Source organism: Notamacropus eugenii, chromosome 1 (assembly GCF_028372415.1).
Source record: "Notamacropus eugenii isolate mMacEug1 chromosome 1, mMacEug1.pri_v2, whole genome shotgun sequence".
NCBI lineage: Eukaryota > Metazoa > Chordata > Mammalia > Diprotodontia > Macropodidae > Notamacropus > Notamacropus eugenii.
The window spans coordinates 354,501,962-354,529,339 of NC_092872.1; the positions used below are offsets into that span (position 1 = coordinate 354,501,962).

At 39.6% G+C, this 27,378-nt stretch overlaps 1 protein-coding gene across 4 annotated transcripts in view; it reads left to right on the plus strand.

The window, feature by feature from the left end:
• BEGAIN (brain enriched guanylate kinase associated) overlaps positions 1–27,378 on the plus strand; it is a 265,638-nt gene that overhangs the window by 155,257 nt on the left and 83,003 nt on the right. For 2 of the 4 annotated variants that reach the window (XM_072630224.1, XM_072630225.1), the window contains exon 3: positions 10,094–10,183. The exons of the other annotated variants lie outside the window; for them this stretch is intronic. In XM_072630224.1, the coding sequence (XP_072486325.1) occupies positions 10,094–10,183 (90 nt within the window). The remainder of the gene's footprint in view (positions 1–10,093; positions 10,184–27,378) is intronic. 4 annotated transcript variants of the gene reach the window in all.

The following is a 27,378-nucleotide window of genomic DNA, read 5'->3' on the forward strand; positions in this document are numbered from 1 at the left end:
ATATTAAGTAACCTTTGCCAGCCATTCCTAGTAGAGAAACTGAAGAAATGGTCTTACAAAAGAAAAGCCCTGCTACAATGAAGAAAGAATATGGGCTAAGAAAATCCCAAGATAAAATTCCTGAAGAAGAAAATAATTCTATACTAATTATAAATAGAACCCCAGTGTAGGGGAAGTGGGTTGATCACATGGCCTTGAAGAGTAGATGGAAGGCCTACTGAAAGAAACAAAGAATCCAAGCAAATGATTAAGAATGACATTAGAGCTGCTTAAAAAATGGATGAGATTTTTCTGTTCTAAGCATTTTATTCTTCCAAGTAGCAGACAACTGACCTGGAAAACAGGACAAGGAGAGATGATTTAAGAACCCATATGGTCAAAAGCAGAGGAAAAAGACTCATGTACAAAAATATTTATAGCAGTACTCTTGTTCTAGCAAAGAACTGGAAACAAGTGGGTGCCCAGCAATTACAGGGTGACCAGACAAATCTTGACGTGTGAATGGAATGGAATGGGGTTGCACTATAGGAAATGGTGAATATGACGGATTCAGAGAATCATGGAAAGATGTATATGAACTGATGATACATGAACTGAACAGACCCTGGAAAACAATCTATACAATAATGTAGAGAGAAAACAACTTTGAAAGATTTAAGAACTTTTGATCAATGTGATAAGCCATCATGACTTCAGAAGACTAATGATGAAGCATGTTTGCTGCCTCTTGGCAGAAAGATAATGGACTAGAAGTTGCAGAATGAAACATGCATTTTCAGACATGACCAATGTATGCATCTATTTTGTTTGACTATACTTATCTGTTACAAGGAAGCTATTGGGGAAGGGGTAGGACAAGGAAAAGAGTTGGATAGTGAGAACGATTTTTAAAAAGAAAATGGCCAGAGAATGCCCAGTTAACTTGGGGTTTACTGGCTAGATTTCTTAAAAAGAAAATAAAAGCACTTCAGTGAAACATTTTAAAAATATCTAAATGAGCAGGAGCAAGTTCAGAAGGGAACATAGATAAGCGGGAGAGTTTTGTTATGTCAAACTTAATAATTTTTAAGTATGCAATAAAAGTACACACATTCATATATAATCCTATTTTCTGTTCTTTGCACATTGAAATGATGGTTTTTCATGTTTAAGTTCATAATAAAAACCACAGAAAACAGTTTAAGTACTTCCAGTTTTAGAAATCATTCTCCTTTAAGGGAACACGTATTCTGGTTTTTCTCCATTGTCTCTGTGACTGGAATTTGTTTAACTTTTCAGTAGTGACCATAAATTGTTTTCTGGGCTCAGAAAAGTATTATGCATTGTGGAAGCCATCTAAACGATCGTTGTGTGACCCTTAGGTGCTTCAAAAACTGTTTATTCTTTTCCCTTCAGCTCTTGCAAGATGTGCCAATTTTGAAAACTCAAGAAACTCCCAACTAGAAAAGCAATCTTGCTATTAACAGAACCGCTAACAGAAGCTCCCTCCCCATACGCAATTTTTTTGTTTTCTCTTTTCTTTTTTCTGTTGGTGTATGAAGATACCCAAAGCAAGTCATTGGGTCAGTCTTCTAATAAGACTGGCCCTCAACTGACCATTTACTTATAAAAAGACTTTGAGCAATCCGCCTTGCTAACCTAAGAGTGGTCTATATACACAATAAAACAAAACAATAGCCACTGACCTTGCTGAAAAACCATAATAAAACAAAACAAAAACAAAATACTAACCCTAACACCATTTTTCAAGAAATCATAAAAGACAACTTCTAGAGAATGAAAAGAGAATTCACAGGTCACTACCTGAAAGAAACTCTTAATTTAACACGCTTCAAAATATGATTTATTAAATTCCAGAACTTCCAGGACAAGGGAAAAATACTACCAATAGCCAGGAACAAATAGACCAAATACCAAGAAACTAAAATCAAGATCACACAAGGTTGTGCTGCAAATAGAAGAAAGGAAAGTTTGGAATACGATATACCAAAAAACAAAAGAAGGAGGAATGACAAAAGATGAGACAGCAGAGAATGTCAACTTATCCAATTTGATTTATATATAGTTTATCTGAGAGGACTATAGGAAGAGAGGATCCTGGGAAGGTAGACCCTCCATGATCTGTATAGCCTTCAATGTCAGAGTAAGAAGTTTGACTTTATCCTCTGTAGAATTTCTGAGCAAAGAAGTGACTTGGCTGAAGCATTAGGAAGACAATTTAAGGAACATATATAATAGAATGAATTGGAGGGGGGAAAATTGATTTGGAGTCTATTATAATAGTACATAATAGTTTAGATTTTTATAGCATAATTTTAATTCAATTTTATTTTATTTTCATTTCCAAATTCTCTCCCTTCCCCACCCTTTGAGAAGTCATATGTAGCATATTTATAAAACCCTTTGACATGATAATGGACTGGATTAAGAAATGCACCTGGATGAGGGATAGAAAAGTAATGGAAGAAAAAGTCACAGACACATTTATGTTCATTACAATAAAAAGATTCCTACCAAGTAAGAGTTATTCCAAAGTGAAATAGGCTGCCTCTGAAGGTGATTTCCCAACCTTGGAGGTGTTGAGGTAAAAAGGTTAAAAAGGGATTCCCATTCGGGTAGAGTTTAGACTAAATAACTTTGGGAATCCCTTCCAAATTTGAGATCCTATAACCTAAAATCTGTATCTGGTAACTGCTACTGCCTTTTCTTATCGTTTTAGCAGTTTATAATGCTTATGATAGGAATGGAGGTTGGGGAAAGGAAAGAAAGAGGAGCCGAAAGTCAAATGGGTCCATTTCAGGTAGTGATTTGAGAGTTGGCACAATCCCCAGTTTGGATGCATTTCAGAGTTACTCCAAATGTTGAAATGGGAGCCCTCATTTGGGCTGTCAGTTCCAGGGCTGCCCCTGAGGAGGGATTGCCACATTTTCAATGGCTCTGTACAGTTTGAGAGAATCATATCTAGCAGAAGGCTTATTAAATTCTGAGTCATGTCTAGTTTGTATATTATCCTGACAACCTAGCCTAGGATAATCCATTCTGAGTAGTTTCCCTGGTTTTCTTACCCGTACTGAGTTTAACAATTCAATACAAAAAAAGTTATGAATCCCTATTATGAGCTGACAGCTGGTCTAGTTTCTTGGGAGTAGAATCACAGAGCTATACATCATCACAGAGATGATGATAACGATGATGATGATGACGATGATGCTATTAGTTTTTATATGCCACTTTAAGGTTTGCAAAGTGCCTTACATATATCTTATTTTATTCTTACAATAGCACTTGGAGGTATGTGCTGTCATGATTCCCATTTTGCAAATGAAAAAGTAGAGGTAGAGGAGGTTAAGTAATTTACCCAAGGTTACACGTCTCTGTAAGTGTCTTAGACCGGGTTTGAATTCAGTTTTTAATTCTAGGTCCAGCTCCTGTGATCTTTAACTGTCTAGGTTATCATTTAGTCCAATCTCCTTATTTCACAAATGAGAGAACTAAGGTCATGGGATCCTAGGTTTAAGTGTACTTCAGAGTACTTCAGAGGACCTGAATCTGAAGGAATCCTTCCATTTTACAGGTAAAGAAACAGTCCCAGAGAGGTTAGATTTCCCTGAGATCAAACAGGCAAATCAGGATTTTAATTCAAACCCTCTTACTCAAATCCAGTTTCTTCTACAGTGTGCTGTCAACTGGTTTGAGAAAGAGGAAATTATTTGCTCTAAGATTATAGCAGAATTTTAGGATTCTGTTCTTTGTTGTTTTTCAGTTGTTTTACTCATGGCTGACTCTTTGTGAACCCATTTGTAATTTTCTTGACAAGCAATACTCCAGCTTGTTTTACAGATGGGAAAACTGAGGCAAATAGTGGTAACTGACTTGCCCAGAGTCATATAGTTATTAAGTGTCTGAGTTTGGATTTGAATTCAGGTCTTCCTGACTCTAGACCTGGGACACTATGCACTATGGTACCACCTAAATATCCTTTAAAGAGAACTTAAAATCATAGGCTTCCAGAGCTGGAAGGAACTTTAGAAATCATTTGGTCCAGTTTTTCCTCCTTTTTTTCCTTTTACAGAAGAGAAAATAATAAACTAATAGAGTAGGACTACACAGAGCCTAGGCTCCTAGAAGAACCATAACTAGGATGAGTTGACTGGGGCCTTGCCCCAGTGTTCACACTTCCACCCAGAATAGATCAGCAGCTCCATCCTTGTGGTCCAGAGACCCACTTCTTCACTCAGCTGCCAGATGTTCCTCCTTTTCACCAGGATCCTGTATCTATGGTACCTTTCTTCTGGGACCTATTTCTCTCTCCTTCTCATCACATCTCCCTAGTATAGAGAACAGTCTGACAAGAGGGACACAGTGCACACAATCCAACGGCACAGTATACAATATCATCCTGGGGATACTTGTGCCTGGAGAAAGGGTGCCCCATAGATTTGTGCCCTGCCAATTTGTATCTTCAGTGCAACCACAATCCCTTATCTTACCTCCTTCTGCTTCTTCCCCCTCCCCTCAAAGATGTTTTGGAAATAAGTGAAAAACTCTTTTCTTTCACTTCCTTTCTTTCAAAGAATTATCACTCTGATCCCTTGTATCCTAGCTCAGTAATCTTTTTATTCCTCTTTGAGATAAGATGTGAACTTTTCTCATGGGGAGAAAAGATAAATATATACAAGACAGCAAACATTTATTAAGCACTGGAAACATACTATTCTCTGCCTAAAATACAAGAGATTATAAGACCAAATACCCATATGATTGCCCTAGGAAATAAACCATAGAGGAGGGAGTTCAGGAAAGAGGTCCATGGAACATGGGCGGTCAGGGAAGGTTTCATGGAGAAGAAAGGACTTGAATTAGACTTTAAGGGATGGATGGATTGGCCGGAGTGTGTATCAGACACTCCAGCCTAAGACCTGCCATACCCATGGCAAGATTTTTAGTTTTATTGTGAAGGTCTAACTGTGGAAGGACAACTGAACTCATAACTAATCTCAGGGTTGTCTAGTCACAGGTCTCAGGCCTAAATTGACCAAGAAAAGATGGCAAACCTCATTGAACCCAGTGAGCTCTCCCAAATTCATAAGACCATATATTTAAAGTATAAGAGACTTTAGAGATAATCCCATGTAGTTGTCCTCCTTCATTTTAAACATCAGGAAACTGAACCCACGTAGGGTTGAATAACTCACCAAAATTTATAGAGGTGGTAAGTTGTTGAGTCAGGATTTAAGTCCATTTCCTCTAACTCCAAATCCAGAAGTCTTTCTACTAACCAAATTTAGTTCAACTAGTAGCTGTCTTCCATCACAAAATTCTACTGTGATTCCTCATCATGGCATGGAGTTGACCTTGGGTTCTCAAATGCTACCAAAAAGTTCATTTCTATTGTGTAAATTCTATTTTGCTGGAAATGAGTTTCTTCCTTGTTATTCAGAGTCTGATTCTCAATAGCAGATACTATCCCTCAAAACCAACCTAGCTAACTATGGAATGTCTCTTCATCCCTAGATGATTGCATTCTTAACTATGGCAACCATGAAAAAAAGTTTAAAGGTACCTCAGTCTTGTGTGCATCCCTTCCATTTCCATAGTGATGTTGGTAGAGGGGTAGGGAAAGAATTCAGTAGTTGCTAAGAATTCTAATTCTTAGACCATCTATAAACATGAATATAATTGGTGACTGTAAATGTGAAATCTTTGTCAAATGACCAACAGATCAATGCACTATTGGAAAAAAAAAGAACCACCTTATCTTGATATTCTTGCAACCAATGAAACTTAAAGACAAAGGGAGTCACAAACAAATGGACAGGTGGCTAACAGTTTCTCCCAGAAGAGGCCAAGGAGTTTCCACAGCATGGTACAGTGCAAAGATGGCTGAATTTGAAGGCAGAGGACTTGAGTTTAATCCTGTGCACGTGACTTCAGACAATTTCATTTAAATTCTCTGGGCCTTAGTTGCATCATTTGAAAAATTAGGAGATTAGATTATATGATCTTTAAGGCCCTTCCTGCTTCAAATCTGAGATGTGTGATCCATACATCCAAAGAGAGCAAGAAACATTTGATGATCATCTCATTTTACAATGATCTTGTAATAGAACACCAATATGAAGATAATTGAAGCTTATGCATGAAGAACCAGTTCAGACGAATGAAGTATAAAAGAAATTCTAGAAAGGATTTGGCAAGATCCTTTAAGGGTACATATATACTGATTCTTGGTAAGCTCAGTGTAAGATGGGCGCAGGGGAGGATGGCAAAAAGTATGTTGGACAAATATAACTCAGGTTTAATTAACAAGAGACTTATGGACTACCTAGAAGCCCTAAACTTTTACATCATACCTTTCGGCCAGAAAAAAATCTAAGAACACTGGACATGGTAAACACCATATGACTTCTCAAAAAATGAAATCGAGTATATTTTAACAGAGAGGAAATGATTTCTCATGAGATCATCCTATACCATCCACTATCTATATGGAGTCAAACACTCAACTAGCTAAAGCAGAAGTTCTCAAACTTATTTGACTTACCACACCCTTTTAAAAAAAAAATTACTCAGCACCTCTCTGGAAATCTACTTTAATCTTTTAATGTATTTTTTAATTTGCATCATTTAAAAATATATGCATTTTTAAAAATAATATATCTTAAATTTAATAATTTATTGTAAATGTGTGTTTTTTCCTACATTGAAATTTTCCTGCATTGAAAGCAATATCGCATCATGTAATCATATAGTATTATATTGTAAACCAATCATGGCATATACATATTCCTTCCAGTATATGCTGGACTTCCCAACAATGTGTGACACATTTGCCTGCCAACACTTGCTTGTTAAGACTTGTCAGCGGACTTGACCACTAATCAGTTATAACTTGTATTTTGTGTGTTTATTTGGAAAGTAATGTAGTCACTATGACTTAAAATCTGTTGCACAACAGTTGAAACATGTACAAATGGTTTTTCAAAATTTATGCTTCCACCACTCCCTTATTCTTATTCAATGCCCTCCAACTGCACCCGAGGCTACTATCACTCCCTCCCCCTCCTCATTCAGCACCCTTTAGGGAGCGGTATCACCCTCTTTGAGAATTTAGGAAGCAAATGTCAAAATTGACTTCAAATTTTTTTAAGTTAAAAACATTGGGTATAATTGCACCAACTGAAGCATAATCTGTTTAAATATGACATCAGTGTTCCTTCCCCCCCCCCAAAAAATGACAAGTTGAAAAAGGCATTAACAAACTAAAATCACCACTTTTCTGCAAAAGTTTAACGGATGTATGGCAATCACTACAACGAGGAGGCCAAAAAGTGTCAGCGAACACTTGTGCCTGCCAATCATAGGCAGATGGCAGCTTAAGGCAAGTTAGAATACAGATGTCTTTTGTACACTACAGAAAAGAATGGGAGGAGGTTATAAATATATATAATATATATAAATATATAAATCTCTTCATAAAATAGTAAAAGTCAGCAGAAGTAAAAGTTTTCAGAAAATTGAACAGTGCAGTTAAATGACCTATCACATCAGTATATATATTTAAGATAAGCAGTGAAGATGAACCACAGCTGGACCCAAAATCTATTATTTTTTTAAAGTGTTTCTCATTGCTGCCTTTGGCATTGCTTCCATTATTTGTAGAGAAAAACCTGCCCCATTCCCCACAATCCTATCCCTGATCAAATTGAACTAAAATAATGAATACAATGACCACATCAGACAATATTTAGACTGTTCTTTTCCAGCAGTCCTTTGTCTCTCAGGGACAGGAATAGTGTTCTTGTCTCTTCTCCAGGAGCATCACTGGTTTTCCATTTATTCAGTCTGATTTTCTTTCTGTGATCTTTTCGTGTATGTTGTTTTAGTCATTGTGTATAATGTTCTCTTGATTCTGCTAATTTCATTCTGTACTAGTTCAAACAAACTGAACTCAGAATTGAACAGCAGCAAGAGAACAAACTGGATTGCATTTGGGAAATTCTTCTGTGATTTCAGCAGTCCTAAGTAACTTCCTGGCACTGAAATCTTTTTTTTTAACATGAAAGCTCTCCCAGCGATGCTGTGAAGTTGTGTATCTCAGAAATTCACCATCTCAAAAGAATCAGAGTTGTAGGTGACCTGAAGGGGAATGGAGAGATGTATGTTGGTTTCAACTCAGCTGCGATATTTTTCCAAAGATGATTGAGCACAAGAAGTATCGTAAGGCAAATCAGCAAGAAATATTTGATAAGAAAAGGCGACTAGTCAGTCATGTGGGAAAAGCAAAGATAAAAGGAGGATATCTAACAGTCATGGAAACAGTCACAAGAAAGAGAAGACTTCTCCTACTATTTCTCATAGAAAATTTATGGGAAAACATGGATAAGAATCACATAGGGTAGGAGCAGTTAGGTGGTACAGAGGATCGAGCACCAGCCCTGGAGTTAGAGGGACCTGAGTTCAAATCTGACCTCAGACACTTACTATCTGTGTTATCCTGGTCACTTAACCTTGATTGCCTCCACCACCACCTGAGAAATAAAAATGAATCACATAGGGCAAGCAAATATGGCTGAATCCCAGTCTGTCGGTGGAGGAAATATCGACATGGATGAGATCACAGATCCACTACATTTTTAAAGGGGTTTTGGATTATTTGTGTGGGGGAGGGGTGTTTGAGGCTAGGTTTTCTATCCTGCCCGGGTTGGAAGCACAGCAGCCATTCGTACTCCCAATTCCAATACTGATTGATACATACATAAGCTTTAATCTGCTCCATTTCTCCAGCTTATGCTGGTTCATGCTCTTTAGGTGATGTTGTGGCTCCCCATTCCTGGGGGCTTACCAAATTTTTGCCAGACAGCCCTCCTGCAGCTTTAAACTCCTTCCAACTCAAGTGATCCACCAGTTTTACCCTTCCCAGAAATAGAGACTAAAAGGTCCACCACCACAGTTGGCTATTAAAGTATGAAAATATATGCAGGGTCCTGTGCTAGGCATTAGATGGTAAGGGACCCAAAAAATAGGAAATCATGATCCTTACTCTTAAAGAGCTGCAGAAACAGCATCCTTATCCAAAGATGGCTGGAGACTGTCATCCGAGCATATGGGTTTGCTCCAAATATTATGTATTTTAAGGTTTGCAAAGCACTTCACATGTATTGTCTTATTTGATTTGTCCTGTCACCCTTCCCCCAATTCATCACCAGTACCACCCCTTCCAGAGAAACAGGAGGAACAATTAATCAATTGTTTGTTGTATTTGTTATGTGTTTGGTATTTAAAACCAATCAAGTTTCTTAGTTTGTTAATGAAAAAATTTTTAAACCAGAACCATAAAGATACATGAGTGTGTAAAGGCACATAATTTTTTTAGAGATACATACACAAAACATCACTGGGGCAGACTGAGTCGTCTACTCTCCTCACCCATGTCCTCTTCTGTCAGTATTCCTATGGTGGGAGCTAATCCCTCCCAGAGGGTAGGAAATTACCAATTCTCCCCTCCCTTCAGAGTCTCATATGGCCCAGAAATGTGGTCTAAGGCTTGGAGTTGTTGTCATCACCCACTATCTGATTGGTATCTGTCTGCCTTTCTGCCTAGGTCAGTTTTTCTGTTCCACTTTTGAGTCTCAGTAGTAATTTCTTTGTTCCTCAGAGGACTGGGCTGTAGCTAGAGACACTCGGTTGGGCAGGATTTTCCCCAGGAATCCAATTTTTTATTGCTTTCTGGTGCTGCCCATGGCTATGTTAGGCACTGGTGCTGCTTTGAGGTACCCTCCTGGGATGTGTGGCAAGGTCTCATAGAGTAGTGTTCCTTAATGAGCCTAGGCTTGGGTTAGGAGAACTGGGGTGGGAATGGGAGTTTCCAAGGAATTTAGCAGGGTGCCTTGTGCCAAACCCTCTGGACTGTTGTTTGTTGGCACAATCCAAACCTATTGAGCTGTCCCCAAAACACAGCCAGGGCTCTCATCGACTCATGACTAGCCTGATCCTAAGGCCAATACTAACTCAATAGGCTTACTAGCTGTGTGACCTTGAAGAGGTCACTTCAACTTTCTGAGCCTCAGTTTGTCCTCTATTCACACTGCAGGGTGCGCAATTCCTGGGTACCCGCTTGTCTGTGGCAGCCTCGAATTCTCCAGGGCAGGCTGGCCAAGTCCTCCCCCGCTCTCTGGGACAGGTAATAAACCCTTGATGTTTGCTCTCCCTGGATACCTCCATTCCCACTTTTTTTTCTCTGTTCCATTCCATCTTGTCTATAAATCTCCTACCTAAGCCCTCCAAACTGCCCCTCACAAATGTCTTCTTCAAGAACCAGAGATGGGTTTAGGAGTATTTTCAATGTAAAGTAACAGAATCCTAAGGTCTACAATAGGCCTTGGATTCATAGAACCATAGATGTTCAAAGCTAGAAGGGACCTTAGAACTAAAAAAAAATGAGAACATAAAGGAATGTAAAAGTGATCTAATCTAGAAGTTCTTAACCTGGAGCCCATGAAATTTTTAAAAGTGTTTTAATGACTGTATTTCAATAAAATTATTTCCTTAGTAATCTAGGAATTTTATTTTATGGATTTAAAAGTATTATTCTGAGAAGGGATTCATTGAGGATAAAGGTTAAGAACTCCTGGTCTATTCCCAGCCTCTCTCATTTTCTAGAGGAAGAAATTAAATTCAAGAGTGAGGAAAAGACTTACCCAAGGTCATACATTGAATTAGTGACAGAACTGGAACTCAAATCTAAATCTCCATGCTCTGACAACAGGGTTTTTCCACAACCACATGATAGCTGGTCTCCTATTTTATTATGGGACCCCCACCTAAGGACTATGAATCCCACTACCACCTGTCTATCTAGATTTGTAGCTTGACGCTGTTGAGTCCTTGAGAGCCCCTGTGCAATAAAAATTCAGAGAAAACTAAGATCTGAGTTAGTGGCAAAGCCAGGACTAGAGCCCAGGTCCCCTGTGTGTCTTCTTTCAGGGTTCTTTCCACATCAGCTGCTTCAGACATGTATACATTCTAGACATCTTCCTTTCTGTGTTTCCTCTTCCTTCCATCTACTTTTGACATCTATTTCCTTTAATCTCCCAAGAAAAAAATTGGCATAGTTGCCAGGACAGCTGTTTTTCATCATCTGAAGGTCATGAGGAACAAAGAGCAGGGTTTTTTCCATTGGCCCTTATAATACAGAAGTGGGGGGGGTGGGGTAAGCTGAGGTGAAAGTTAACAGGAAGATTTCAGCTCATTGTAAAGAACTTTAGAATGAGCTGTCCAGCAGTGCTGTAGCAATAGTATTTCTGAATTTTCATGAGCCTTTTGACAAAGTCACAATATTCTTTTGGATGAGATAGAGAGAAAAAGGCTAGACAATAGGACATTCATTTGAGGATATTTCAGCTGGAGATGAGAAGAAGGCTTGAGCCAGGACCTTAAACAGGATGAGCTATCTGAACATATTTGAAGGATTGTCCTGTGGAATAGTCATTTTCTGCTTTGTCCTAGAGGGGAGAACTAGGAGTAATGAGTGATGATTACACAAAGGCTCTTTTTCAGCTCAACAAAATGAAGAACTTCTTAGAGCTTTCTAGAAATTGAGAATTTTGCCTCCTGAGAATAGTGAGTTATCCTTTCTTGGAGATTTTGAAGCAGACAGTAGATGGTTTCTTGTTTCAAGATGTTTCATAATTGGGACTTGAGCTGCTGGTTAGGGTTACATTACATGAGTGCTTAAGTATTTTCTGGCTCTGACAGCCTATATTCTATAATCATTTTATTTTTAAGACTGGGTTTCACCATCTTGCCGAGGCTGGAATGCAGGAGTCAGTCCCACTACTGATCATCATAGAAGCTTTGATCTCCTTCCTTTCCAACCTGAGTCATTCCTCCCTTCTTTAGGCAACATGATGCATGCACACACACACACACACACACACACACACACACATACACACTCACACACACACACACACACACACACATACCTGACTCTGTTCTATAAATCTTAAAATACCTCTCAATTCTGGTGTTCTTTGTTTCACCAGTGTGCAACATTTAATCACATAGACCTCAAAGGCCAACACATTTATGGCCGAAAACTGTTTCAACAGCATCCCTAGCATTTGTGATTATTTAAAGCCTTTGCTAGAAGTCCTCCCTCAAGTGAAGGGAAGTCCAGTATCTCTCAAAGCTGCCCATTCTACTTTGGACAGATCTGTTTTTTAGGAAGCTTTTCCTTATATTAAGCTTAAATCTGATTCCAGTCCAATAAATATTGAGCACCTAATATGTGCTAGGCATTGTACTAAGTACTGGGGATACAATTAGTTTAAAAAAAAAGACAGTCTCTGTCTTCAAAGAGCCTACAGTCTAAAAAAAGAGACAGTACAAAAAATGAAGCAGAAAACAGGGAAAGGGAGGATGAGAAATGAAACACCAAGGGGAGGGGGGCAGGGATCTTTTTCTGTGGAGTTGAATCCAGGCAGAGCAGCAGATACAGAATGGAGTGAACTGAGAGAGTTCAGGTTCTGCCCTCTCTAAAGGAAGGCATTGGGAGGATTTTGGTACTCTATCCTCCTGTCTTTTGATCTAAAGGGAGAGAAGACTGAGGGCAGTGGTGGAGTCAGTGAGAGTTTGATTTACCAGCATAGTGGTAAGTTTAGTAGTGATGAGCTTGTCCTCGGAGGGGTAACTTGTTCCTTTGCAATAAATACAAAGGGGAATGAGCTTAATTGCTTCCTTGAAATTACTGCCTGCTGTTCCTGCTTCCATATTCTAAGGCCAAAAGAACAATTGGAAACCCTCTTCCACATGACAGATCCTTGAAGACAGCTAACCTTCTTTACCCTAGCTAGACAACCTCCTTTCCTTCAGCTTGTGGACTGTTTCTAGTCATCGTGATGAATGTCTGGTCACTGGACCCAGATGGCTCAGGAGGAAAAAGTGAGGTTAGTAACCTTGCACAGCCCTCCCTCACTCAAAACAAAGTCAATTGCAGTCATGTCATCATTTATGTGATGTCATGGTCTTCACTGAAAATGGAAGATGAACAATAACCTCAGATGAAATGATTTCTAGTCTTCTCACCATCTTTATCACCTTCCTCTGCATGCCCTTCAGCTTGTCGATTTCAGGCAGCTAGAACTGAACATAACAAGGTCTAACCAAGGCAAGGCATCATATTTGTGAGATTAAATTTTTTTACCCAAGTGTAAGGATTTACGTTCTACTTATATATGTTATATGTTAGCTCTTCTTCCAAGCTTTTTGTCATTTGTGAATTTGACAGTTTACCATCTATGTCTTCAAGTCATCAATTACAATTTTAAGCAGACAAGGCCAACCATAGATCCCTGGAAGCTACACAGTAGACTTCCTCTGAAGTTGTCATTCATTCTATCAGTAGTCAAATCAGTATTAAAGCACCTACTATGTGCCAAGTACTGTTCTAATAATTTCTGTTCTTAAAGAGATTACTTACATTCTAATGGATAAGACAAGTCCATAAGCATATATGACAAATGATTAATAATAATAACCAACATATTCATAGCACTTTAAGGTTTGCAAAGTTCTTTATAAATATTATCTCATTTTATCCTGCCCTGGGAGGTAGGTACTATTATTATCCTCATTTTACAAATTAGGAAATTGAAGCAGACAGAGGTTAAATGACTTACCCATGGACTCACAGACAGTAAATGTCCAAAGTTGGATTTGAACTGTCTTCCTACCTCCACTGTATCACTTAGTAATTAAAAATAAGGTAGTTCCAGAGGAAAGGCTCTAGCAATTGGAGGGATGAGAAAAGGCTTCATGAAGAAGTTGATGCTTGAACAGTATCTAAAAGGAAGAGAGGGATCCTATGAGGAAGAAGTGAGGAAGGAGTATGTTCCAGGGCTAGAGAAAAATCAGTACAAAGTATGGAATGTGAAAGGGAGTGCCATGTGTACAGAGAAGTAAGACCAGTTTGCCTGAACCTTAGTGTGTTGGATAAATGCACAATAAGACTAGAAAGAAAAGTTGGTGCCAAGTTGTTAAGAATGTTAAAAGCTTAAACAGAGTAATTTAAAATTGATTCTGGGGAAATAGGGAGCCACTGGAGTTTATTGAGTAGAGGAGTAATGTAATAAGATCTCCACTTAAGAGAAATCATTTGGGTAGCTGTGTAGAGCATGAACTGAAGTGGAGAGAGACTTGAGGTAGGGATACAAATTAGGAGATTATTGCACCAATCTAGACAAGAGATGATGAATGTTTGGACTGATGCCATAACAGTGTGAATAAAGAGCAAGGTTTGGAAATGGAGAAAGAAGTATCAAAATTTGGCAACTAGTTGGCTATTTGGGAGTGAGGGAGAATGTGGAATCAAGGATGACGTCAAGATTGTAAATCTGGGAAGCTGAAAGAATGGTGTTGCTTTTAACAGAAGTAGTGAAGAAGGGAAGAGGGGAGGGATTGGGGTTTACTTTTGGACACAATGAGTTTGACATATCTCTTAAGATATCCAGTTTCAAATGTCCAGCAGATAACTGGTAATATGGGTCTGAAGCTCATCAGGAAAACTGTGTTTGTATGTATAGACCAGAGTCATTGGAATAGAGATGATAATTAGACACCTGAGAGCTGAGCTGAGACAAGAGACAGAGACAGAGAGGGAGACACAGAGAGTCAGCACCTAGGACAGTGCCTTGGAAAAGACCCATAGTTAGGAGTATGATATGAATGAGAGCCAGCAAAGGAAATTAAAAGAAAGTGGTCAGACAAGGTAAGAGGAGAACAGGAAGGAGTAACTATCATAAAAACCTAGGAAGAAAGTGTCAAGGAAAAGAGGATGGTTAACAATGTCAAATGCAGCAGAAAGGTCCAAGAAAGAAGATAACTAAGATAAGACTACTCTGCATCTCCCTTTTTACTGTCTACTTAATGGTATTATTATCTAGTATACATCTTTCTCCTTTGTTCATAAAGATAACAGAGCCAGCTAGGTGGCACAGTGGACAGAGTGCTAGACCTGGAGTCAGAAAGACCTGAGTTCAAATCCAGCATCTGACATTTACAAGTTGTGTGACCCCAGGCAAGTCATTTAACCTCTGCCTACCTCAGTTTCCTTAACTATAAAATGTGAATAATAATAGCACCTAACTCCCAGGGTGAGGATGAAATGAGATAACATTTGTAAAATGCTTAATTTAACACAGTGCCTGGCACATGGTAAGCACTTAGTAAATGCTTGTTTCCTTCCTTCCATCACAGACTCTCAAATGTTTTGCTGAAATCTACATAAACTAGATATAGCATCCTTCTGATTTATTCATGTAGTAAATCTTATCAAAAATGATAACACAGTTAGTTTGGCATGAACTGTTCTTAATGAAGTCATTCTGGTTCTGCTTGATCACTGCTTCCTTTTCCAGATACTCACTAACTATCTCTTAAACATGTTCTAGAATTTTTCTAGTAATTGACTTTAAGTTCACATCTCTCTGCCTCTTTTTAAAAGTCCAAATTAAAGTGGCCACTCCTATTCAAGGTTCCTATCTTTTCTTGTTCAACTAGTTCACCTTGTTGGCCATAATCTAGTCCAGAATAGCAGACTCCACTCAAAAGTTGGAAATTGAAAAGTTGGACTTTCTTTGCCTTTTGAAAGCTGGAATCATCTTTAAGGAAAGACAAAAAATTGTTAGCCTTTTTTTCCCCTTTTTAGCAGAGAGAAAGGTCCAACGAATGGTTAGAGAATTGAAGTCCTGTCACTACCATAGTAGCGGTAGACTTTGATTTGTCACTCCGCTTTGCATCTGCTGCTGTTCTCCCTGGTTTCTGTTGAATGAGATGCCCCTCCCAGGGCAAGCTCCTCACCATGCTGCTAACTCAGACCTTGACTGACACCACCTCTCTCAGCCTCCTCTTCCCTCTGATTGGAGGAGGAGGGTGCACAGGGCAGAGTACCACACTTCTCCCCATGCTTTCCTCTATTAGAGGGCAGAGCCTAGACTCAGCTTACTCTACTTTGCGTGTGTTGCTATCCCTGGTTTCAACCTCAGGAATAAGATGCCCTTGTAGGAAGTACTTCCTTCTTCACCCCCACTCCCTTTCCTGCCTCCTTGTATGTATTATCTTTCCCCTCCCCCATTAGATTCCTTGAAGACAGGAAGGGTCCTTCTTATTCGTTTTATCCCTAGTGTTTAGCACAGTGCCTAGAAGCTAGTAGGTGCTTAATAGATATTTACTGGATTGGATTATTATCTGAATTCTTTATTTATTGCCTCCTCCTAGCCAAGTGACAATATCATTTGTTTCTCTTTCTGTCGATCTCCATCCAATATTCTCCACTATGCTTTCTCCCTCTTTTCTAGATTTCTTCATAATTCCGTTGTTCAATGTTATTCTCTCCTCCCCCAAATACATACTTATAAAATCTATTCTGCTCCTTTTAAGGAAGGTGTAAATTTTCCAGAACTATATTCCAGTTACATGTTTCTTTTTCTACTTTTTTTGGATACCTTTCTGGGATATGTCTGGACCCTAATTTCATCAAGGTAAGAAATTCCAAATGGAGAAACCTTACCACCAAAGCAGATAAACAGCTATCCTGCAACTTAAAGTCCTTGAAAGTAGCTTGGAAACAATGAGGGTAACCCCGGTGTTATAAATAGGGTCTCCCCACCTCCTTCCCTTCCAGAGTAAGGCTCACACCCAGGCCCGATAATAAAACTAAAGTCCAGAGTGAAAGAAGAATCTTTTATTACAATCCTTGCAAGAAGAGGCACATTTCCTACCATGAGAGAAATGCTCACCTTACACAAAGAACAATGCTTGTTGTGAAATCAGGAAAGCTTTTATTAATTTTTACATTCAAATGAACGGGTAGCCCCTAGGGGAGTGCTGCAATTTGTTCAGACCAATGCAAGCCCCTTTATACTGTTCCAGACTGGAACCTTCTGCCTCACCATCTATTGGCTGGAAGGATCCTCCTGAACACCTCACTTCATGTTCTCCTCTCTGATAGGCTTCCCCTCAAACAGCTCGTCAAGCCTGCACACAAGTCTCTGACCTTTTTTTACCTGACCATGCTAAGTCACACCTCTGATTAACTGTTATCACTTAAAGCTGGGAGGAGTTTTAACCCTGTTTTTGTTTCCCATACCAGGGTTGCACCAAAAATATTCACCAAGACTTGAACTCTGGTCTTTTTGACTCAGAATTGAATCCCTACTCACTACTACATGGATACAGTCATAATGAGTAGAGATTCAATCTCTCAGGGTTAGGGTCTCTATCATTTGCTTCCTTCAGTTGATAAACATCTGAATCCATGGGTTTTATCACTAGTTCACTTCTGGCATATTTGTCTCTTATGAATTACTGTCCAACTCTATTGAGATTCTTCTTCCCTTATTATAGTTCCTAGTCTCTATTGTACCTAACTTGGGAAATATACAAGGCAATTTTTATCCCCTTCTTTCCCCCTTTTCAGTTTGAAACTTCCTTAATCAGATTTTCAAGACTGTAGGCAAATATGTTTTTTACCATTCCTCATTAGGTTCACTCCTTCCCTGCCCAAGAAGAGCTACATAAAATCTGAATTTTCTTCTCAGACACTTTCGTGTTAGCCAGCTGTTCACTTCCAACATTCACCTTTTTCTTCTGAATCCCCTACCTTAAACTGGCTGTAGAGTAAAAAAATAAAACATCACTTGTGCTCCTAAAACCTTTCCTTTTTTTCCAACGAGGATTTCATCAACCCTAGCTATGCTTCCTAGGTTCTTGCTGGCAATCTCATTTGTCCCCACATGAATCATCAAAAGGAGGCAGTTGTCATCATTTTTGACAAGTCCTTGGGAGGCTTTCCATCATATCCTCGATATGTAGGTCCTAGAAATACAGCAGATCTCTTTATTGTTAATGTCAAGTTGACAAATAGCTGCTTTGGTACCCCTCAGCAGGGAGTCACCAACCACCATGATTGTTTTCTTCCTCACAGCTTCCTCAATGATTTTTCCCTGTGCTAGCAAGAGATAGACATTCATCATACCTTGGAATACAAGGTGCACCTTCTTCCTCAAAGGGATTAGCTCCCCTTTCACCCAACCCACACTCCCTACCCTTATCACTTTACGGTAAGAATATTCTATCTACTACATAGCTTCAAGTGTTTGGGTATCCTTTTTTCTTCTCTTTCTCATCAGCATCACATTTTTCTACCCTCTCACTTCTTGATGTAGGTCAGCCTTCTGTTCAGATCCTTTTCTTCATAGTTTTTCCCTTGATTCCTTTTAATTTTTCCCCCCAAGGAAACATATCATTTTCCCTGTCTTAGGGTTTCTGCTGTGAGAATAGACAAAGGAAAGTTTGGAAAGGATTTCTGGTTCCCTGGAGACAGGTACCAACTCAGCTGCTCTTTGGATTATTCTTTTACCAAATGCCATTGACCATGAAAAACCTTTCCAGCAATCTAGGGGAGGCACAAAAAAGCCCGAAAGAAATCTATCTGTCATTCCTAAAAATGATTCAAAATAATTGGAGGCCTGGAGCAGCAAGAAGAGCTAAAGGAAAATCTTGGTCTCATATGATATTCCAGATGTGTTCAGAAATGCTTTCTAATTGAGCCCTAATTCAGCACGACTGTGTCTAACATGCAGAAATTGAATACAAATCCATTCATTTGTTTGCTCTCCAGCTTTGCTTGCATCTAATAAATAACTACAATATCACCACTTCCAATTAAAATATTAATTGCTGGAATCTGATTCTAGAATGTCTTCCATTTGTAGCTGTAACGTAATTGTTTTCCTGGGTCCAGACAGATGGTATAAAAGCTCAACTCACCATTCTTTTTAGTTATTGTCATGTGTCTTAGTAATAATAATTACGTTGTTCTGTGAAGTAGGTAGCAAAAATATTTATCCCCATTTTACAGATGAAAAAAATGAAGTTCAGAGAAAGAAAATGATTTACACAAGGTTACATAGTTAGGAAACAGGAGAGCTGAGACTTGAACTTGGATTTTCTGGAAAGCTATCAAAAAGGGAGCATCAGAAAAGAGATTCAGGAGACCTGGATTCTAGTCTGGCTCTGCCAACAGCAAGAGGCATTTATTAAGTTCCTAGTGTATGCTAGGCACTGAAGATACAAATATAAAGAATGAAATGATTCCTTCTAGGACCCAGCTTCCTCATCTCCATTCAGTAACTGCTGAGGAACCTTTCAGCTTTATGTTTCTGTGATTCTGATTGCTCTTTCTCTGAAGCTGCCCTAACTAGTGCTTGGTAAAGTCACGAAGTCAGATGCTAATGTCCTCTGCTGTCTCCTGAACACTACTCTCAAAACCCAAGTGTTCATTCTCTCACCTTCTGCCACTCATGTTTGTCCTTTGTTGCCGAAGAGGACCGTGCCATCAGAGAAATGATGACATGACTTGTACTTGACTTTGTTTTGAGTGAAGGAGGGCTGTGCAGGTCACCAGCCTCACTTCTCCTCCAGAGCTATCTGAATACAGTGACCTGATATTCTTCAGGATGACTGGAGGTGGCCCAGGATGCACTGGGAGACCTGGGGCCCTTTAGGTCAAGGTCTTTGCAGGTACTCACTTAGGGTAAGGCAATGCCTATTCATTGAATAGGCCTGTTTAAGAAGCAGCCAGGGCATGGCCCCTTTAATGAGGTCAAGAAAAACAAAACATCAGGCTGGGTGGGAAACAGTAATAGTTACTATTGATAATCACTGTAAAGTTTGGCAGGGGCCCCTTGGAGTCCCAGTTTCAGAGTGTAGTAGGTTTAAGGTTTTGGGAGAGGACAGGGAACAGGACAGGGGAAGGGAAAGGAAAGGAGAGGAAGGGAGGGGAGGGGAGGGGAGACGAGGGGAGAGGAGAGGAGAGGAGAAAGGAAAGGAGGCAGATCAACTGGGCAACTTTTGGCCATCCAAATTTACCTTCCTTGGGAGAGGAGAAGGAAGGGGAGAGAGAGGCAGACAGAAGAGGAGGAGGTGAGGTACCCAGCTAGCATTCAGCCAGTTGCATCTACTCACAGGATCGTGTTCGTCCTTCATTGCCGAAGAAGACCATGCCAGCAGAGATCTGCCACTATCCCTCCACCAAACTACTAACACCCTCAGGGTCTTTCCCCTCTTTGTAGGAAAGAAAATACTTGATTGGATTCAAATCTCTAGGTTCTGTCTCCCAAGGGATTTGTGATTTAAGCCCCAACTGGGCCCTGGAAATGAAAGGTTTGGTTCATTTCATTTCAAATTTCTGAGAGCAAAGGGAGGAGGAAAGACCTTGCCATGGTCTGTGGTAGGAAGTCTAACCCTCCACTGAAAGACAGGGTATGGGAGGGGATCAGAACACCTGCAGGGATAATTTCCATGAAGATAGGATTCTAATTCTGAAACTCTCCCTCTGTGGGATTCCTAACTTGCTTTCTTCACCTTCAAAAAAGGTTCCAGGTTAACCTTCTCCCTCATTAAGATTCCCAGGCTCATCTTCTTCCCCCTCCCTGGGATTCCTGCCCCATCTCTTTTCTTTCTTTGGAATTTCAGACCTTCCTCCCTCCATAGGATTCAACTCTAAGAGGGAATGCTTGGTGGAAATTCCATTTAACAATAGACAATCTATTCACTTTAACTAAGTATTGATTTACTTCCAACAGTATTAATTTCTAGTGCTGCACAATGGGCAAGAGATGGGATTTAGGTCCTGGTTTTTATTAAAACACAAGTGCCTTTCAACAAAAGAGCAAAGTCACAATCCTAGAAGGTCCTGATGACTGTTTCTTCAGTGATGCACTTCTGTATGCCTTCCCCTGGGTACCTAGAATTGAGGAAAATATAAAGGTACAAACATTTATATGCTCAGTAAAGATGAGTTGGATGAGAATAGCTAAAGTTTGTATAACATTTACTCTGTGCCAGGCACTATGCTAAATGTTTTTCAAGTATCTCATTTGATCCTTTCAACAACCCTGGGAGTTAGGTACTGCTATTGTTATCACCCTCATTTTACAGATGGGGAAACTGAGCAAACAGAGGTTAAGTGCCCTACCCAAGAACACACAGCTAGTAAGTATCTGAGGCCAGATTTGAATTCAGATCTTCTTTACTCCAGGCCCAACACTCTATCCACTGTGCCATCTAACTGCCCTCTGGGGAGATGTGAATTTCAGAGGCAACTCTAGAGAAAATGCTTTATCAGGATAAAAATGCTATCTGAAGGATTCTAGACATATCTCTTTTACCTTCCTTAAAATTCCAGGAGTTACATTCTTTCATTTGTGTTCAAATAAATCTTTTCTAGGCACTAAAAACTGGAGAAACCCTCAAGTACCTTTTAGTTGGGAAGACAAAACCCAGACTTACAGAGTCCCACTTCCCGTGGTAACTGACTGTCTGACATCCCACCTCCCATGGTAACTGTCTGACATCCAACCTCCCTTGGTAACTGGCTATCTGACATCCCACCTCATATGTTAACTGGCTGTCTGACATCCCACCTCCCGTGGTAACTGGCTATCTGACATCCCACCTCATATGTTAACTGGCTGTCTGACATTCCACCTTCCATGGTAACTGGCTGTCTGACATCCCCCCTCCCATGGTAACCAGCTGACATTGGACAAGTCGCTATCTCTCTGAGACTCAGTGTCTTTGATTATTGATTGGGAAGGATATATTGTTTAACTTACTGGAATAAAGAATGAGAAAAGAATTTCATGAACTTTCTAATACTATAGAAAGGCAAGTGGTTATCTAATACTAGCTATGCTAAGTGCTTTTAGGGTTAGAAAAGGGAAAGATCATTATGGGCTATTTAGGGTCACACTTGCAGTTGACTCAGCTATTCTAAAAGGTCTGTCTTCTCCCAGCAGAAGCCAAGTGGGTCTGTCCATCCCTGTGTCCCCTCTGGAGACCAAGCTTAAACAAGGAGAATGGGGAGTGTGGGGCAGGGCGAGGGGAGCCAGCCCTCTCTTACCCTGGCATTCTTAGAGTCAGCTGCTCTCTGGAGTTAATCAGGGCATCCAGGGCGCATGTATCCCAACAAAGCCCTGGGCTGCCCTCCACGCTCAATCGACCGAGCTATTTTTAGGCCTCTGCTTTGTGAATAAATCACCCTCATTATTTCTTACACGTTCTGAGCGAGAACCTCAATTAAGAATTCTTGGACTCCTGCCCAGGTTTGTATTGGGAAAAGGAATCACTTTTTTTTTATTTCACAACTACAAAAAAGTATGGGGCCAATGCTCCCTGACATTGCCAGGAAAGGACTTTAACAAGTAATCTTTCCCTTTCTCAAATTTTCCTAGAGCACTAATAATTTTTGCCTTTGTCATATATCATATATATTTATGTATGTATCATATCCTCTCATTAGACTACAAACTCCTTGTGGATAGGAAATATGTCATTTTTAATCTTTGTAACCTTAGCATAGGGAGGGCCTTGCACATAGCAGACCTTAATCAATGTTCATTGAATGAATGACAATGTAAAGAGGTTAATGAACCCTAAAACCTTTTCTTCATTTTGTGAAAAACAAGATTAGGTTGTTTACTTCTACCTGTCCCAATACTGAGAGATTTTTGTTGCTTCTGAATCACTTCTTTTCAGTCATGTCTGACTCTTTCTAGCTCCATTTGGGATTTTCCTGGCAAAAATACTGGAGTGGTTTGATATTTCCTTCTCCAGATCATTGTACAGATGAGGAAACTGAGGCAAACAGGGTTAAGTGACTTGCTTAGGGTCATACAGCTAGTAAGTTACTGAGGTCAAATTTGAACTCAGGAAAATGAGTCTTCCTGAGACCACAAGTCTAATACTCTATCCACTGCGCTACCTAGATACCGTCATATTTTCAGCCTAAAATTCATCGTGTCCTTCAGAGCCCATCTTACATCTCCACCAACTTGAAGTAACCTTCCCTGACTGTCCCAGCTCATGTTTGTAATGTAATACCTTTTGGTATTTGATTACATTCAGCACCTAGAGAATTCTGTGAAGATTCCATGCATCCTATCTTCATTCAGAGTCACTATGAGTTGCTCAAAGACCTTGACAGTACTTTGTCTCCCATGGCATCTTGCATAGGCTGAGGGACAGATTCATTCAAACTTTTAGCAAATATTTTCTGAGTGACTGCTATGTTCAGGACCTATGCTGGGCACTGGGAGAGAAACAGATAAATAAGATATAGTTCTAGGAGGTTATATTCTAGGAGGAAAACTAGACTTGTACATGGCAAATCACCAAACATTTATTTATGCCTACTGTGTGCCTATATGGCAGAATATGATAAGGATCAGAAAAAGGATCCTGAGGTTCTAAGGAGGAAAGGTCACTTTTGATTGGGAGGATCAGAAAAGACTTCCTGGAGGAAGTAGTATCTGAGTTGGACTAAAGAAGGAATGGGTCTAATTTTAATAGGGAGAGAATAAGCTGAGGAATAGACACAAAGACAGAGAATTAAAAGATGTATTTGAAGCACATTGAATTCTCTGAGTTGGCTGCAGTGTAGGGTTCATGTAATGATAGTTAATCGGTAGCATTTTAGCATTTGCAAAGTACTTCATTGGTATTATCTCATTTGAGCTTCACCATAACCCTGGGAGGCAGGTGTTATTATTATCCACACTTTATAGATGAGGAAACTGACGGAGATGTTAAGTGATTTGCCCAGGGTTACAAAACTAGTAAGTGTCTAACACTGGATTTGAATGGTGGTCCTCCTGACTCCAAATCCAGCACTCTATCCATTTTACTACCTAGCTGTAAAGAAAAAACATTGTAATCTGATTGATAGGTCAATTAAGACCAGATTGTGGGCAGGGGGGGGGGGGGGGGAGGGTCTCAAATGCCAGGATAAGGAATTAGGACTTGATTTTTGCAATGGGAAGTCTTTGAACATGAAAATCAGGATCAGAACTGAACTTTAGGAATATTAACCTTTTTTAAAATATATATCTCCCTCTGTATATATTTTTAAATCACTATCACTTCAAAATGATTATTCTCCCTCATAATAAAGAAGTATGACATCCTTCACTGTGCCAGTCCTATGAAGTCAAGATTGGTGACTGTATCAATCAGAGTTCCATGGCCTTTCCATTCTGTTTTCATTTATATTGTTGCAGTCTATGTATATATGGTTCTTCCTGTTCTGCTTACTTTGCTCTGCATCCGTTCATACGTTTTCCTGAATTTATCTAAATTCTTCATATTGGTCAATTCTTACAATGCAGTTACATTTCATTATATTTTTATCTATCACAATTTGTACAGTCATCCCCCAACCAATCTAGTTCAAACCTTATGCCCAGTAAGTATCATAGCAGGTGAATCTCTAGTCAGTGTCACCGCCAGTGACAGGGAGCATACTATTTTTTAACGTTTTCGTTGTTGGATGGTTTTGAGTCTTCTTTATGTTAGGTCAAAATTGATCTGCCTTGAAGGTCAATGGGTCAATGGGTCAATTTGACCCTTTACCTTTGGTTTTGCCAGAAAAACACAGGCTAATAGATCCTTCAGATTTTTTCTTCTTCTCTCAACAGCCCCCTTCTCTCACTTATTCAAAGATAGCAACTGTTGTGTTATACATTCAGCACTAAAGTAGGCAAACAAATGACATTTAATTAAAACTGAAGTAAAAGACCTACCCTGCCTTCATTACCTCATTTGAGCCTCATAGCATCCTTATGGCTATTTCCCATGAGGGAATGCAATGTGGAAAGAGAACTTGTCTTTGAGTCAGGAGGACCTGGCTTAATTTTGGCACATTTCTCTTTCTTTTATGAGCCTCAGTTTCCTCATCGGTAAAGAGGTGAATAGTAATACTTATGCAACCACTCCCAGAGGAATTTGTGAACTCCAAAGTTCTATACAAGTGTAAGCTATTAATGTTAATCTCATTTTGTATCTTATTTCATTTGATCATCAAATCATGCTCACGTTTTGGCTGAAAGGTAGATGATATCATCTCCATTTTGTATTAAAAACTTGAGAGGATTGGCTGACGTCGTTTGGTGAAAAATCTGGGACTGAAATCCAGGTCTTCCAAACCTCAGCCCCAGGGCTCTTTCTCCAAGACCAAGCTGAAGGGTTAAGCACTTCAGATGTTCCCAGTCTGCTTCAGTCGCGTCCCTGGCCCTTCTCCCCAGGCCATTACAGACACACCTTTGCCTCCATTGTCAGATTTGATGGCTAGGCCTTCCTGAGCATGTGGCAGGACCTCATGCCTTGATAGTATTCATTATCTAATAATTAATGAATAATCTAGTAAACACCCAGTAGCTCAGTCTCCCACATTCATATCCTTGGATCTTGGGTTTGTTTGGGGTATTTCACAGTAGATTCTTTTTCCTTTTCCATTTCCTGAAGAATTGCTGAGCAGAGGGATAGTGTATCCTCTACAGGAATGGCTAGGTTAAGCTATGTTTGGTCTCATGAGCACATATGCTCCAGCTATTCACCTACCCAGCTGGACAGTGTTTCTGGAGACATGACCAGTGAAAATAGTCTTAGAAGACTTTGGAAACCCAAAAGTTCAAAGAGGGCTTTACCTCCCTCTATTGGCCCATTTATCCTCTATTTTCCATTCTTTCTTTCACTTTTCTCTCCCAAGCATAAAATCACCAAACAATTTCCATCACTTGATTGCTTGAGATGAGGTAGAAGACAGTGTGGTGTAGTGAAAAGAGCCTGGAACTTATAGGTGGATGACCTGCATTCTTGGCCCACACTTGGCCTACTTACTCTCTGTGTGACCCTGAGCAAGTCACTTCACATATTAAATATGTATAATTCATATTATATCCAATAATATCATATTATATCAAATAAATATAACTCATAAATTAAATATTAAAATATTAATTAATTACACATTTCTTGTGCTTGCCCCTTCATAAGCTGCTTTCATTTTGGTTATGACAGCCCTTTCACATACACAATCTCATTTTACATAGTCCCAATCCTCGCAACAACCTTGTGAGGATAGGATAATTTATGTAAAAGAACCATTATCATGATCATCATCATCATTAGGAAAAAAACCAAACAATTAGAGACCTGTAGGATGCCAGAGCTTAAAGGAGATCTAGAAGCATAGAACACAGAATGTTATTCTTAGAAAAGGCCTGGGATAGGATCTAACCCAAGTTTCTTAACTTGAAGTCCACAGACCCCTTTATGAGTAGATTTCGGAAGGATCTGTGAGCTTGCACAGGAAAAAGTTACGTCTTTATTTTCATTAACCTCTCAATGAAATTTACTATTACCTTCAATTATCTGAAAGCATTATTCTGAGAAGCTATTCATGGGCTTCATCTGATTGTGAAAGAGGTTCATGATTAAAATAAGGTAAGACCTCCTGATCTATACCAACCTCTTCACCATACAGATGAGGAAGGGGGCAGCTAGGCAGTGGAGTTGATAGAGCACCTGTGCAGGAGTCAGGAGGATCTGAGTTCAAATGTCGCCTCAGACACTTGACACTCACTAGCTATGTGACCTTGGGCAAGTCACTTAACCCCAATTGCCTCATCCTGGGTCATCTCCACTGGATTCAGATGGCTCTAGAGGAGAAGTGAGGCTGGTGACCTGCACAGCCCTCCCTCACTCAAAACAAAGTCAAGTGCAAGTCATGTCATGATTTCTCTGCTGGCATGGTCTTCTTTGGCAACAAAGGATGAACACACACATAGATGAGGAAACAGAGGATTGGAAAGCAGAAGTGACATACCCAATAAGTTAGGGAAACTCGGGCACGTAGTAACCTTTTTCTCTCAATTAGTCAAGTAACAAGTTATTTAAAGTTTCAAAACTAGTACCTACCTCTATTCTAGGGGACAGGGAAAAATAAGAGGAGGGCTATCTTATAAGATATCAATTGAAACTTGAAGAGAAACAGGCACAACTGGGTATGGAAAGTTTGACAGCTTTGCTTGGAATCTCATTACACTTAGACTGGGGTTTGTATTATTAAGCACCCCGACATACACAGGGGGACCTGCTATCACAGGTTCTTAGATCTGCATAACTTCTGAGGGGTTAACAATCACTTTAATCAAGCACATGTATCAGTCCTTCAACCAAACACATATCATTCATCCATTTCAGGGAAGTCAGCACCCCGAATTTCAAAGAAGATACAGAGAAATTAAAAGTCAAATGACATGTTTCCAAAATATCTGACCATAATTGCCAGAGAGGGAAGCACGACATCTAGGTTCTCAAAGCTTCCTAGAGTCCTCCTCTGGCCAAACATTTCCAGTCAGTAAGCCCCAAAGTAAAACCTCACCCTCAGAGTATTTATACACTTTTTAGAGCCAGGGAGCATAACCCTCTGACCCAGTGTCTCAATTGAAAAAAAAAAAGGTACTTGGGACCCTC